Genomic DNA, 16,572 nt, shown 5'->3' with positions numbered 1-16,572 from the left:
TAATAAAAATTGGACAAGAAGTCCGATATTACTAAGAATTTGAGAAAAAAAAACAAAATTCAAAACATATTTCTCCCTCTTAAACATTGCTCTTAGTAATACCAATTTGATTTGACAATTACTGGACACAGATATCGACTTTAAAAGACACTGCAGCTTCTCAATATTGTAGCGACAAGCGATTCAATGTTTTTTCCGAAAATGTTAATACCATCGCTACTAAACTTTAGAGCATTGTGAAGGAACCTACGAAACGAGAGTTCGGAATGTTTGCCTTTGACGCAAAACTATGCATTTGATGTAGAGATATTGGTCCCAAACTCGATGAGCAAATACCGTACAAACAATCTATCTTTGCTATCAATCAGAGACAGGCAAACTTTATCCACCCGTTTTGATCGTTCCGTGTTCCGTTCCCTTCCTGTTTTCCCTGCTTAAAAGTCACCAATGGAAACATAAATTTAGCATCCCTTCCATCCACACTTCCCGCGTTGGCGCGTTGGCAACGCCACCGTTCGTATTTCTTTTGCACTAGGGACACTTCAATCACAGGAAGCTGACGTACTTTCTCAACTATCATTGTTGCAGATCCACCGAAGGAGCCGTACCTTCTGATCGATTCCCGGCGGCTCGATGCAGGCAACATGTTCATCCCGGTGAAGGAAAACTCCGAGCTGGCGCTTGCCTGCGTAAGCGAGGGTGGCAATCCCAAGCCCACGCTCACCTGGGAGGTGCTGCTGAGCCCTGGCATCGATCGGCATGCACAGAAAATATCCAGCGAAGTACTGGAGCTGCAGGAGATCAAGAAAGATAAGGTAAGTGCCCCATCTCGATGAAGGGGGAGAAGATATCCGTGTGCTGTGTACCATGTTGTCGTTTGCGAGGAATAGAATGTAGGCTTAAAACGAGACTCGAGAATTAAGTCGTACCGTGTTGTGCATGATGGATGAAATGGAAATTAGCTGGTACGAAGGAACCTCCACCTGCTCCATCACTGAACTGGTCGTGGGAGGGAAATATTTTCAATTTCACTTGTTCGACACCGTCTCGCTATCGCGTTGTTTTCCTTCCAAGTTGCATGTTTCGTTTCATATTGCTTTGCGTTTTTTTTTTCTAGGACAAGGAACCGTACAAGATCAACGCCGGTGCAATATCGGAGGTGAAGCTGCCGGCCGTCTTCCGGGTGCATCATAATGCCCGCATCCTCTGCATCATGGAACATCCGACGCTGAAAGTGCGCCAAAACGCATCGATTCTGCTCGATGTGCAGTGTGAGTGGAATTTTTCATTAGCCCATACCCTGATCGTTGGGTTCGGGGTTTTCGTTTGATGCTGCAACCATGCAATTTTGCTACAGCTGAGAAAACTTTTTTTCCACCCTCCATCCCCACCCTTCTTCAATTGTGTGCTTTTCCTCAAAATTGCAGACACACCGTCGTTCGCCATCACGCGGACGCCCGGTTTTGGGTATCCACTTCGGGAGGGTATTGAAGTTTCGCTCAAATGCGATGTCGATTCGAACCCACCCAGTACGCCACTGTGGCAGAAGGATGACGGTGATCCACCGGTACCGCAGACGGGCGATGGATTTCTCAACTTTAGCTCGATCCGGCGGGAACATTCGGGCTGGTACAAGTGTACCTCGAGGCATCTCAATTTCCAGTACTCGAGCATCGGATATTATCTCAGCGTGCGATGTGAGTAGCAGAATTGTTTCATTCATTTTCACAGCTTTATTTTTGCGAATGTTCCTTTTGTGATGATTTTTTTCTTCGTTTCTCTTTGTACGATGTATAAAATCGTACATCAAATACATCAATTTATAAATTTTACTAAATTTCCTAAAAAAGCAAAGGTTATATAGCCTTAGGAGATTTTAACTTTTATATATATTTTTTTATTTTTTTATTCTTTTTTTTTAATTTAAAGCATTATTTGAGTGAAAAGAAACTCATTTCTACCAATTGGCATTAAAATAAATCAATTTTTTATGCCTTAGGAAATTTTTATGTTTTTATAATTTGTTTTATTTTTTTTTTATTTTTTTAAATAAAGCATTATTTGAGTGAAAAGAAACTTATTTCAACATATCCAACTGCTTCTTTTATGAATTCTTGTTTATTGAGCTCTTTAAAGTATTTTATTGTACATATCTTTTAAAGTGTTAGCAAATTTAAGTCTTGTTTGTTTTGTTTAAAATTTCAAACCCATTTCATATTTTTAACATTCCCTAAAATATTAAATAAATCCGGTAGAGTTTTTCGTGATTCCCAACTTCAAGCATTACACGTTACACTCTTTTCTCCTTAACTCAATTAAAAATCAATCTACAAATAATACATATTTCCTAGAAAACGGAAAAACCTAATAGCCGTCCTACTGGAACTGGTTGTTCGATTTTCCATCGCACGACATGAACGGTTTGACAAATGGAGTTGCATGCGGAATGCATTTGCAATCGCAACAAATCATTCTCTCGCCATAAATTAAACCATTTCTATTAAGCAGCAATTTGTCGTCCAGATTTTCCTTACCCACCGCTAGTGGCGATTGCCGTTCCTGGAATTAAACTGTTAAGTTTGTTTCAATTTCTCGGAACGAACGATCAGAACAGGGGTTAACGTTTTCAACCAAGTAGATTAAAGCGTTTAAAGTTGCATCAAACAGACTTTACATTTAAAAAATCATTTTGATGTAAAGGAAGGTCAATAAATATCTCCAAGAAACTTTCCAACATCTTGAAGATAAAATATGTTTTTTCCTTAGTTATTGTACAATTAAATAGACTACCTCAAGAATTGTACTATCGAATACATCGATAACAATATGTTGTTTAACCTATGGGCTATACAATTCTCTAGGTCCTTATTCCGATTTCCTTTGCAATTCCGTTTAGGATTCTTCATTTTTGCTCGACTTTTACTTACTAACGTGTTACTTAACTAACTCATAAGCATACGTATGCTTCAATTGTATAGCAATTAATAATTTATAATAATAAATTCTTCATCATCACAATGTTAAACGCTTTCTATTTTTCCATTTCTCGTATCACAAAACCTCAGATGAACCAGTCGACGTCACATCGGAACCCGTCGAGCAGGATCTTCCAATGTCACCGTCTTCCTCATCGTCTTCGTCGTCTTCCTCATCTTCTGTTTCGCTGGCGACTGCGGGAGGTTCAAATTTAACGGGTGGTACGTCTACCGGAGCGGCCACACCTGGCACCTCCGGAACGGATCAAACCGGAGGTACTAATTCCTTCAAAGGAGGTCAAATGGAAGTTGAGCTCGGTGGTTCCGTTACGCTCCAGTGTCCCCAAGGTTCGTAGATACAATCGAACCAAATGTCCACTTATATTGTGTCTTATTTAACATTACTCCTCATTCATTTCTCCTCCTCGCCAAAAGGTTCACTCGGTTGTTGGTCACATTTGGATCCGCTAACGGCCCGGCTGAAAGGACTCGGCGCTGGTATCTACACACCTACGGGGCAGTTTTCCCTAAAGGATGTCGTCTACCAGGATGCCGGAACGTACAAATGCGTTGGCCAGAACTCAAACAATCGCAAAAAGCTTGAAGTACTGCAAACAGTGTCCATCGCTGTAAAAGGTAAGTAAGGCTAATGAAGGTTTTTACATTTTTTTTTGCGGATTGGAATCTATTATTTATCCGACAACAGACACAGCAATCAGAAGTAATTTCGTTACGAACCACCACGCGGCTGCACTGATTTTCCAACCAATATTTTATTCATACATAATACCAAGTATCGACGGTACCAGCAGATTCCATCAATCGCGAACAATTTGCTACAATATTAATACAATTTGTCCTGTCTGCTTGATTAATACGAGCGTTTATAGGCAATTGATTGGGAAGTTTCCCGCTAATCAATGAGTTTCCCTGTACCAACAAATCGGCACAGCACAGACAAACAACAGCCTACGGCGGTTGGAAACGTCTTCGCTCAAAAATTAATGCTTCAATTATTCAGCTCCAAATTACTTTCAATCCATCCGGTTTGCCATAAACGCAGAACCCGGCTTTGGACGGGTCGTAATTTGATGGATCATAAAAGAGAAAAAAAACCAACATACCGAACCAACCAGCAAATGTCAAACGGTTTGACGGGGTGAATGATAATATATAAGACCGACAATAATTTGCAATCAATGGCACATATTTCTGGCCTGGAAGGTTTTTGATTCTTTTTTGTTTTTGTTCCCAACGTTTCGTGATGGATTTTTTTTTCGATATGAAAATTGTCTGCAGGGAAAAATTTTTTGTTTGCTGTTCAGGACATAAATTGACTTTGACTTCAAAATTGTTCACTCGTGCTTACCGACCCATGGAAATGAGTATAAAAAATTGTATCACGACCTCAATCTCCAACTTTCCGATTCATCATCGTCATCAATTAGAAATTCCCCAGATTTTCTTTAAAGTTTCCCAATTTGCTCTTAAATAAAAAGAAATAAATTTAAACTGTCCAAACACTTATTTCTAGCTGATAGTTATTCTCCTTCAATGAAATTCTCTTTCACAATCGATAATTGAAATCTTTCAAACTTCGATTTCCAATCCGAGGGAGCCAAGGAAATAAAACCTGATTGTAAATTACTTCAAGGTTTTACCATAAAATGTCTATAAAACAAACTCAGCAGCTGATAAGTTTCGGGCACATGTTCGGCAAACGCTCCCGGAATAGCGTAGTAGTAGTCTTTGGCCAAAAACGCATTTAAACTTCTGCTTTATCCCATTAAGATACGATTGTTTGCGCCACTGTGTCTTGTCTCCGAAAACATAACGCACCCTAATGCGCTTACCAGCGTCCACAATTTAGCACTGAAAAACTCGCGCAAAGTGTCGCGTAAAATGTTTCGACTTTCAAATCGCTTTCAATCTCACGCCATTACGATAATTGAAACTCTGCTTTACAACTTCCACCCAAAAACTACCGTCCCTCCCCAAAACAACGAAACGCACACCATACCATCCAGGTTTAACGGTTGTGTGCTGCAAACCAAGCTGCTGAATTTCGCGCTTCAAAAGCTCACACTGACGGTTGGGGTCCTTGCTTTTACAGAAACCTCGTTGTTTACGTTGTGGCAATTCCTTTTCCGTTGCAACGTTGGCGTTTTGGGATGCGTCCAGCATTATGCCATTCCTTCGCAGCCGGATTTCCGGCACTGTATTGCTTCCACAAACCCCCCCGCGCAGGATGGTCCGAAGGATAGCGCTGGTGCTGACAGCCGAGTGAATGTTTCACCAGCCGTCACCTTTGCGTGTGTACCGGAGGGTTGTTGTGGGCAAATGTTCAACAGGATGTGTGCTTGGGTGTGCTCACATCACCCACATGTGGTAGCGCTAGTGCAAAGTGTCCGATTTTCCGTACGGTTCCGATGAGTGCGTTTACAAACATACGAGAACAAACCGTGGTTCGTATTTATTTACTATCAAGCGCACGGGCAGTGAACCCATCGCCCAACGGTAACACGCTTCGTGGTAAATTAGTTTTGCGGTTACAAATCACAAACTGCATCCAAACTGTGTCAACCATTTGTATGAGCGTGTACGTGCGGTTGTTGTGCTGTAGTGTAACAGGGATAAGGCATTCTTTTACATGTGATATTTTTACATTATTATCACAATCATTTAGTGCTTTTATAAGTGATTAAACTTATAAAGCAAATGTGTAAGTTACTTACTTACATATTGGATAACTACCGGATTAACTACTTCGCGGTCTTGACCTAATACAAGAGCGCTCAAAGCTCACATTTATCCAATATTTTAGAAATCTGTCAACGCTATCAGTCCTTCTTAATTTGGCCCTACCACTCCTTCTCTGGTCATGTGAATAACTTTAAAAAAATTGAGGGTTTGGTTCCTCGGTGTCATTCTCATGACATGACCAGCCCACGAAAAGCTGGAGATGTTGCTTTATTTCGCGAGAGTGATTTAATCGTGGAATTCTTTCTTGTTCTCTTCTTGGCTTAACGACCTCTCAACTCACGCCGACCATTTCTAGCTCTCTCCCTCTTTCTCTCTCTCTCTTTCTCTCTCTCTTTCTTGTTGGATTTAACGACCTCTAAGGTCACGACGGCCATTTATGGCCTACTAGACTAATTTTTGCCTAATTGATGCTATACAACAAAAGCTTTGTGGTCTTGATCTCCCGCAAGAATCCTCTAAATCGCTCACGCTTGATAGCCTTCGTTCAGCATTCCATTATTCTGGCTTGTGTGACGAGGGCTTCAACTTTAACTTAATGGAGAGCTATTGTGACTTCACGTCAGCTGAAGGGTGATCGTCCGGTACTATTCTCATGACTTGACCAACCAATCAGATCCTGAAGAGCCTATTTTGCTGAACGATAAAGAATTCAGTTCACAGAACTGAGCTGCTCCTTCATGATCATTCCCTATATAAGGGACCATTAAAAATATATTCTACTTTATATACCATAAAGCAGTCAGCACTCTTGCTCATACCTTTACATCAATATTGTTGTCAGTGTTACTCTCCACCTGAGATAATGAAAATCGACGACCATTTCAAATGTGCGATCAATTTCCTGTATAACATTCCTACATTGGTCGAAATTTGCTAGCGTGTAAATATCTTAACATTTTTAAAAATGTTCTCTCATACTATACAAACACATCACACAAAATAAGGGGCCCTGCCATAGTTTGTTTAGCGAAAGAAGAAAACAAATGTTAACAGAAATAGAGACGAAGCAGAAACAATATGTGGACGGATGAAACCAAATAAAATGTCAATTCTATTATACCTTTCGCAGCATTACCGGTTTGAAGCTTGACAAATAAAATAAAGATTAAAATAAATATCAATCCAACACACACTAACGCCACACGTACGCAATATGGGCTTTTGTTTTAGCGCCCTGATGTTCCGCAACCAAACATGGTCCCCCCCATTGGTCGGGGATAGTGCGTAGCCTTTTGTTTGCGAAATTCAATTTCCATTCCACACAGTAAAGTCAACAGCGAGAGGAGAAAATTGAATCAACAAATGCAACACAAAATACAATGGAAAAAAAACTGTAACACATAAATCATTGGACACGCAAACGGCGAATGTTTCGACACTCGAAACGGGGCTTTCGGTCGCTATTGTTTAACGTATTGTGGATACGCTAAAAGCAGACAATTTCATTTCACTGTTAATGTGTTGGGATTTCTTTCCCACCTTCACCACATTGCGCGTCATCCTTTTTTTTCCCTTCCTCCTCGTGCGGCCATTGCTTTTTAGATGTCGGAGCAGAAAGGGGAATTTTTCTACACGTGATTGTACCGTGTGCTTTCATTCAATTCTACCAGCAGAAGAGTAAACAGACTATTTGAGCAAATTTGACAAATCGAATCGCTGTTTGCGAAAGTGTTTGCTTTAACACATTTTTCGGTTTCGCATGATGTTTGAGTGTGCGGGACTTGTGTGTAGCTCTGGCGGGTGCGTTCGTTGAAGCTTGTCACACTCCACGTTTGACACATGATATATTTGCTTTTTACCATCAATTTTCATTCCATTTATTTTATTTCTGCAGCTACATCTGGACGATGAAAAAAGATTTTCCATGAAGAGATATTTTTAGAGTCGATTCTCAGCATCGATGTAGTAACTATCTTTCGCGCGAAATATGCTCAATCCACACTCTAAGTGCTGCACACTACACACGTCGATCCGATGTTGAAGAAATTGACTGTACGTTTGTATTAAACTTTCAAAACGAAACCTCCCACGAAAGCATGAACCGTGTTCGCATAAGAATTTCATACCTTTCGTTCCGCACAGTTGGTTGCCGTTGACTTATAAACCCTGGTACAATGCCACTCAATACAATCATTAAATTTGCAGCGCGGCATATGTAGGTGGCAAATGTTCCGTCTGTCGGTAGGGTTTTGTATTTTTTCTCTTAATTTTTTCTACTGGTTTTTTTTCGATGCATTCTCTTGCACTCAACACGGCAAAACCGCGGTTTACCACCGTGTCAAACCGAACGTGAATTGAATATTTATGATCGTTGTTGAATAAATGAATTTGACAGCTTTGGTTGACCGACGAGTGGTTTTCTACATTTTCCACCCGGGTGCGGTGCGTTTTGAAATGTAGTCGGTACGTTTTGCATGTAAAATCGAACTCACACTTGAAGCTCGTTGAAAAAACGGGAAGGACTATTAACGAAAAACGAATCAAATACATCGACCCTGCTAATGATGCTAGTTTTGTGGGGTTTGTTTTATAAAAATGGAAAACTGATAACAAATCTCTGTCATTTATCGTAAAGTGTTTTAGAATGATTTTTCCTTATGATCGTAAACATGATAGTAAATTCATCTAGCATATTTCTTGACTCTCGTTTCGTCGAAATGATTCATGAAAGGTCCCAAAGCATATACAAATATATCCTGCTGGGTCATCTCTATCAGCGCAAGGTTCTTCTGATAACGAAGGTTATTAGACTGTCAGTGCCAAAAATGGAACTTTGCTTCGAGCAGTTTTGAAGGGTGTTTGACCACACTTTTTAATATGTCCCGAGAGAGTCGTCGCATTTAATGGAAGTCATTATTTTCGTTGGATGAATGTTAGAATAAAAGTCCAATGCGTCCCCGCTTGGACGAATGGGCCGCTGGGAGAGCAAGCGAAAAAAAAGTGGAATATTTTAACTTTAACGACAATCATCTGAAAATATGTTAAAGTTCGAAGGACTAGAATACAATTCTACATCTTTATCTTTTCGTTGAACGTTTTTCATTACAGGAGCCCCAAGTGTAAATGCCCGCAATACGACACCCGTTGCGTATCCTGGATCACCGCTGCACCTGTCAGTGGAATTCTGTGCCAATCCTCCAGCGTACGCCGCTCGATGGCTGCATGGCGATCGAGTCTACACGCCCGGAAATCAGTATGGAACGGATGTGCTTGCCTACGGTTTCATTGTGAGTGGAAACATTCAATTAAACTGCTTTGTATTTATTTTAATCTTTCACTATCACCCATAACAAGATACAACGACCCAAACTTTTGTTGAACAATCGGTTTGCCAGCATTTTGTTCATTACACCCCAAAAACAATCTTGCAAACCTGTTTTCCTTCGCTCCCTAGGAAAATCTCAAGTTGGCTTTCGGTTGATTGCGAACGTGACCGCATCAGTGGTGAACGTGAAGTTTTGCAAATCAACTCAGCGGGAGTCGCAACGAAAAAAAAAACCTCCCCAAAAATGCATTCCTCTGATGAGTACGCCTTTTTTTTGGCTTCTACCATTTTCTCACCAGGATTTACCCACTCCATTCTGCAAGGAGGCACGTCTAACCTACGTGCACATGCACGAGAAAGTGCCAAGGACGTTCTACTTTATCGTTTCCTCGCCAGGCGGCGTTGCCGAGGCCGTATTCAAAGTCAACTACACGCTCAAACACAAGCAAATGGGATCGTCCTCCTCGTCCGGTGCATCCGCTTCCGGTGCCGGGTCCGGTACATTCGGTAGCCCATTTTCCCTGTCCTCTTCGTCATCCTCATCGTCCGGTTCGGGAACGACAGTTAATGGGGGCAACTCGGGCTATAAGATCAACACCAACACCATCAACACGGTACCGGGCAATGGGCTGGACGATGATGAGGAGCTGATGGAACCGGAAGAAATTCACTTTCCTATCTTTGGCACGGGAAGAAGTGCTGGCCGTGAAGCGTTACCGGTAGCATTCCTTACGCTGACCAGTCTACTCGCCATTGTTGCTGCCATGACGCTCATCAACGGTCCTTTTTATTGTCTATAGTAAGCCCATTAGTGGAAACATTCACAATTCGTTCTTTAAACTATTTTCATCTCAAATTTGATTTTTTTTTTATTTTAAGTTTAATTTTCTAAAAAGCTGCATTTAACCCATAATGGAATACTTTGGATTCCATTTATTCTAACCGATACACAAACACACAACAAAATCTTTTCTAAGGGAATGTTTTGTATGTTTTAGAACTCTTGTCAAAATAGCCAAGTGTTCCTTAAAAAAAGGAATAGTTCAAGAAGCACTAGCTTCCGAACAAAAATTGAAAATTTCTTACTGTTGACTAGAAAACAAAGTTTTAAAACTTCCGACTATGTTCACACGTTCGTACAGAAGAAAAAAAAAAGTTTCCCTCTTCGACTCAACTCTTGCTCCATCAATGCCATCTTACTGTTTGTCATCTTTCACTTCCCAAGAAAACAACAACAAACTTTCATATAAATTGCGCTCTCTAATCGCCTCTTGTCTTCTTAATCGTGCACGACAGTCAGTGTGCACGATTCATATGTGCGAGAGTGTAAATGCACAAACGCAACATGAAACGAACGAGCTATAAAACATCCGAACCAGAACCACGTTGTACATCTCATGGAATGAATAGGAAGTCAAATGCTAAAATGAGAAAAAAAAAACTAATTGGATGGAGTTTCTCCTAAACAAACCTAACAAAGGGCAGGTAACAATATTGCAAAACATTTAGTAACGATACATGAAACCTGACGAGCTGGAAAATGGACCTAAAGGAGCAACAAGATTTTTTGAGCGAAATATATTTACCCAAAAACGGGAACTTTTATGCGAAGAGTCACAACGCGGGGACAGCAAAAGGATGAGTTGGGGGAAGGGATAAGGATAAATAATTGAGCAAGATATAATGGTGCTTTAATTATAGATCTTACTTTCAGTTCAATTGTCATTGGAAATTGGAACACATGCATGGTTGGTAACATGTTTTTATATTCTGTGGTTTTTTCGTTTTTGTATTTGGTGGAGAACGAGCGTTACGATAAAACCGTGCCGATATTCACAAGAAAAACACACGCATTAAAGACATACCCCTGTACATACTAGCCAAACGCATTGAAAAACAAAGCTAAGATTAATTTTATAGTTGGTTACTTTTATTCCACAAATCGGGTGGGTTTTGTTCACATGTCGTCGTTGTTGTGTAAAAAAAAACATATGGAAAAACTAAATCTAGTTTCGCATGTAAGATCAAACATCAAAAACAACCAGAAACCATTTAGGGAATTAGCTACTAGGGGTAATGGGGGACAAAAACCATAATAACATTGATTGATGGAAGAAGAAAAAATAGACAGAGAGAGAGAGAGAGAGAGAGAGAAAAAAAGAGAGAAATGAATGTGAATGTGAATGGAAAATCCGTTTTGTTAACATAGTGATACACACTCGCACACTAATACACACGCATGAAACGGTACAACTGATTTTCCATGATTTTCCTCACAGTGAGGAAAAGGAGGAAAATTAACAAAACCGAAAAGAAACGATTTAAAAAAAACAAATGGTGCAATGGACTCTCTTTTAAAAAACTGCAAAAAAACTGCTGCTTCGACACACAAACACTATCTGTACTCGAAATGAATGAAACAAAAACCCTAAGCAACTACTGCTTAGTGAGCTAAGCTTCTTCCGGCGTTAAAGAAGAACAAAAAAAAACTGTACCGGCTAATTTAAATGCTTACTAACTGTAAACTATCCCTTAATGAACACAAACACACACGATATCTTTCCTATCCTAACTAATCGGGTCAGCCCTGGCTGCTGACGAATATTTACTAGTCTAGTATCAGGGTACGCTAGTCCCCTTGTGTACATGCCACCATGTAAGATTGTTGTTGTCATTTATCGCTATCGGTTCCATTCTGTAGTATAAATCTGTCACAAATTCATCATTCTAGGCGGATAAGTTTTCATCCACGCGCAAAATCCAAGTCCGGCGAACAGCAAGCAATTTATGCATCATTTTACTTTCTTAAAAACTAAAGCTTGGAAAGCAATGGCGGACATTGTGGCAGAGTGGAATGAAACCACGCATCATCTTTTCACATCCCTTCTATCCTCTATCTATCGGACAGAACGTTTCTAATCCCCTCTTTAGAGTCCAGAGTCCATGAACAAGTTAACACACGTGTGCTCCAATGGTGGGGATAAAAATTGTTAAAAGAAAAAAATATTTCACACTAAAACGCAGCAGTGAAAACAAAAGAAGCAGGAGAAAACAAAATGTGTAAATATGAAGTGGAAAATGAAAGGGGTTAGGAATACATAAAACAGAAAGAAAAATAAAGGAAAAAAAAAAACAAACAAACAGAAGCCAAACTAATACTAAATGCGATACTGTAACGTGAATAAAAGTTAAGCTCAAGATGAGCGGAAAGAAAAAAAAACGAACATGCGTAGATAAAAAAAAACAGAACAACAAATGTTGCCAATTCTGTTTCGAACTGTCCTAAAAGGGCATTTTCCTTGAACTTTAAGTTCCCTTCTACCGTATCAATGTGTTTTACCTTCGTTGTAATGGCTAATTGCGTCGTGTAAGCTACGAAAAACATAAGCAACAATGGCGAACACGCAAATCCCAGATGAAAGAACTGAACAAAGAAGTAGAAAAGTAAAGACGCAAAAGCATGAAACAAAAACAGCATAAAGGTACCGATTTTAGCGACACGGTATTATAAATTATTAAGGGGAAATTATTCATTACCGAAACAGCAACCAACCAGCCAAATTTGTTTCCATACTTTAAGGTAAATCGTTATCAGAAGATTTATAACTTAACACCTTAACTACGTATTATGTTCCGTACTTTTGTGTTCCGTCAATCCGATCGATCGAAGAGCCAAACGAAAGATAAAAACAACCAAAAGAATAAAATAGAATAAACTTGAAACACAAGAGAAAAAAAAACATAATTGTCATTTTGTACAAAAAAAGTGGAAAATAAAATGAAAACTATTATCGAAGCTACTTACACGTGTGATGTGTTGTTATTTGATTGTCGTATTCCGAAATTTTATACAAGTTTATAAAACCGTATAAATTTAAAATTCAAGCACGTTCCCAGAACCCAGAAGATTCAGTAAATGAGAACAAATCTTACACCTTTGAGCAGTAACGATACTTCATTTACCTTCATTCCTCGTCCTACGTACGTTTCCCGCTGGGTCGAAAACTCATTCATCTCACCATCTGGCATCAAGATTTAACCGAGATGGTCCGGTTACTGGAGTGGAATAATTTTGCAGCACTACCAAACCACTTTAAGTCCGTGCCATCATCTTCATTCCTCCGGCAATGATGAGAGATGAACAGAAAACCTGAAACAACGGACGGCAGCAAGCAACAGCAGCAGAAAGGTGGCAAGAGTTTGTCAGGTAGAGCCAGCAATCCGTAGATAAAAAGTATAATTTTATGTGGTTTTATTGCCGGAAACGAATAAACGACGGCATAAAACACATAATTTACACATTCACCGATCCCGTCCCCAAAAAAAACCTTCGGATTCCGTGTGTAATGCCAATTGCTAGAACCGGCCTAGAACCAGTCACGGAGCGTGATTTTGCGGGGAAAAAAGGAAACGGGTTCTTGGCCGGACGACGACAGTATACACCTTCCTTCGTCTTAGTATAGTTTCTCGTGAATCATGTAGCCTGAAAGGATGTGGCCCACGGCAACTGTGCACACTGATCTCTTGCAGAACGTGCCATTTGTTTCGGAAAGGATTTGTGAAGACATCCTTTGCGATTACGGTGAGTGGTTTGGAATTGGACGCAATTTTTCGCAACGATCTTGTCAACCCTGTGCCAACTGAGGCCTTCCTTCGTTGCAAAGGAATGGCCGGGTATCGATTGCGTAATCCCTTTTACCGGAAATGAAGATTACACCTAAGATTTGTGAACCAAACCGTACCGTACTGGTTTGCGGAATCGCTACTCCACACTGGATGCCAATCGTTACGTTAGTGCCATTGTTTTGTCTAAACCACACACACACACATACACGAATTCGAAATAATTATACTGCATTAGTTTAGTATTGAACAACATCCACAACAAAACAGTTTTGCTCCAAATAGCCGAGATAGTTGTATTATCGCACGGATTGCAGTATTTCCATCTGGGTCGTGTACCTTCGTCCCGCCATCTACAAATCGTTTCGTGTGTTATGAATTTCGCTCGCGCACTCTAAACACCCTCGCACCGTGAACAACCCCTTTAGCAACTCGTATGCAAACTCGAACACAGCCGCTCCACAAATAGTTTGCGCCATTTGCTTTGATCATAAGACGAATCCCGGGGACACGGACACCTTTAATTATGCAAATGCAAAGACCGACGTTGCATTAATTATCCTCGGACCGGACGGAGCATATTGTTTGTCCAAGTCGAGGAATGTTCGTTCACTTTGGCAATGTCATTCGAGAAATGTGTCGGTGTGTGTATTTGTCTTTTCTGTGTGTGAATGTCTGGTGAACCTGGCCAAGGAATCCGAGGGAAAATTTGTCCACTGATATACGTCCGGCCGTGCTGGTGTCCTGCACCAGCATACCTACCACGACTGTAATCAATCGCAACATGCGACCGGTAATGAAAGGTAAACAGATTCTGTGAATTGTGCGTAATGGATTTATTGTGTAATTACGTGATAACTATTGAAAATGATCAATTATGAAAACACTTATTTCACCCTTTCACAAATTGGTGGGAGACGGCAACATGCTGTGGTAAAACGTTGATAAAACGGGGAAAGGAATTAGAACTAAACGCGGAGAAATGTGTAGTGTGACATATTGGGTAAGGGATTAGTTTTAATATTTTAATATTATGAACGATTATACGAAGATTACGCTGAAGCTGATGAAAAATTTAATTAAAGACGGAACAGAATATTTAAATAATAACACATGGTTGCTTGCAAGAGGTGAAAGTTTTGTATTGGTTATACATATACGCCTGAAAGTGTGCAAAACAAAGCATTTTAAACTTATTACCCGAACGAAGCATGGGAAATATTGAATACGCTTGCCAACCAGGATCAATAAATGTTTTAAAAAGAACAGTTAACTATTCTGCATACTTTCATGAAGTACAAAACCATATTAGAGAGAGAGAGAGAGAGAGAGAGAGAGAGAGAGAGAGTAGTGTTGTTCAAACTTATGGAAATTGAGTGAGTGAATTGAATCTTTCTTATGAGTGAGTTGATTCAAATTTCCACAAATAAAAATGATATAATTCCATTGTAATGTAACTCACAGAGATTTAAAGAGATTTAAATGAATGAGTTAAAAAAACTCTTGAAAGTATCATTTCATTCAGTGATCTTAGAGACGAACTTTTAAAGACTAATAAAAATAAAATAGAGAAATTTCAGTAATGATTAAAAATTTGTTATTTCTGATGATGTGGAATAAAATACTAATGATGTGTGTGATATGAATTTTTACTTATTCCATCGACATAGTGTTTCTTCAAATCTCCCTCGTTATATTCAATTTTCTCTAAAATTATGTTTAATAAATTATTTTAAGATATAATAAATAGTTCATGAACAACGCTACCAAAGGGAAGCGTAACAATTGACTCTTTCATATGAATTATTCATTCGGACTTAATTCCCCTTAGTAATTAATATTAATACACATTCAAGAAGTCGGTAGAAACTCTTCAAATACTTGCGTAATATAATATACCTGATGGTCACTATTTCTCCCAAGTTTTGTTTCCAATGTCGATATGTTTTCATTCCCCGAAAAAGACAACAAAAATATGCCGTACAACAAAGTATACCGTGTTTAATATTTTGTTGCCAAATCCTTCTTTCCATATCCAACACACTTTGCATTAGCACGCGTGCCGCATGCTAAATGAGCACCATTTGCGTAACAGAACAAACCACATTGTTGTGTTTTGGGTTTGGGGCAAAAAAAACTTTTCCATCCACCGGAAAACAGACCGCAAAAAAAACGCATCGTTCGGTCTGGCCACAAAGCGGACAGCCTTCTTCGTTCCCTTCGAAAAGCCAGATTTGTTTGATATATTTCATAGACAAAACTGCCAAGAAATGTGACGACGGAGAAAGCGGACGGTGAAGAATCGGTGCTGTAACTTTGACGACTTTTCGAAAGTCGCCTGTCGATGGTTTACGCGCACAATGTTACACTTGCCCGTCGGTGGTGGTGAATTGGACAATCACAAACGGACGAAGAGAGGGACGCGCGCGTGTGAGGGAGAAAGATGTTGGAAAAGTTTTGGAAAATTATTTTATTACGCTTGCAATTGAAAGTTGCTCGAAGGCGTTTCAACGCCACCGACCACCAAAAACAAAAGCAAATGAGAACACAATGTGGATGGGGCGGTTAAGATTTACAAATTTTATGATGGAATCTGCTTCACAAATGGTTTTCATGGTCGTCTTTGTGTCGTATACGAATATTTTAAACTTTAATTAATAATGTTGATTAAAACGAGAAGCGATATTGTACCGTTTCGTAGCAGCACTCATTATTTGGATCGTAGCATTTCACAACCGAAATGGGATAAGAATGTTAAACTGCTTGTTTTCGATAAATATAAAAGAAAATCCCCTAAAATCATCCAATCTAAATTTTGCAACAACAAAAAATATATATAGAGCAATGTTCCACCCAGTTTCTGCTAATCCCTCGTTACGGTTCATCCGAAATACAGCGAAATACAGCGTATAAACCGAATGTTACATCTATCGAGGAGCAAACGCA

At 39.6% G+C, this 16,572-nt stretch overlaps 1 protein-coding gene across 2 annotated transcripts in view; it reads left to right on the top strand.

Annotated features, from left to right (window-relative positions):
- The window catches only part of LOC125770309 (uncharacterized), a 57,625-nt gene extending 46,103 nt beyond the window's left edge, over nt 1-11,522 (top strand). For both annotated transcript variants that reach the window (XM_049439715.1, XM_049439714.1), the window contains 7 exons: nt 589-815; nt 1,118-1,271; nt 1,428-1,697; nt 3,066-3,323; nt 3,411-3,611; nt 8,787-8,965; nt 9,303-11,522. In XM_049439715.1, coding sequence (XP_049295672.1) covers nt 589-815; nt 1,118-1,271; nt 1,428-1,697; nt 3,066-3,323; nt 3,411-3,611; nt 8,787-8,965; nt 9,303-9,803 — 1,790 coding nt within the window. In that variant the 3' untranslated portion in view covers nt 9,804-11,522. The remainder of the gene's footprint in view (nt 1-588; nt 816-1,117; nt 1,272-1,427; nt 1,698-3,065; nt 3,324-3,410; nt 3,612-8,786; nt 8,966-9,302) is intronic.
- Nucleotides 11,523-16,572: the final 5,050 nt, after the last annotated feature.

This window comes from Anopheles funestus, chromosome 3RL, assembly GCF_943734845.2.
Source record: "Anopheles funestus chromosome 3RL, idAnoFuneDA-416_04, whole genome shotgun sequence".
In the NCBI taxonomy this organism is placed as follows: domain Eukaryota; kingdom Metazoa; phylum Arthropoda; class Insecta; order Diptera; family Culicidae; genus Anopheles; species Anopheles funestus.
The sequence above is the reverse complement of the archived record's forward strand: the minus strand, read 5'-3'. Positions and strand labels throughout refer to the sequence as shown.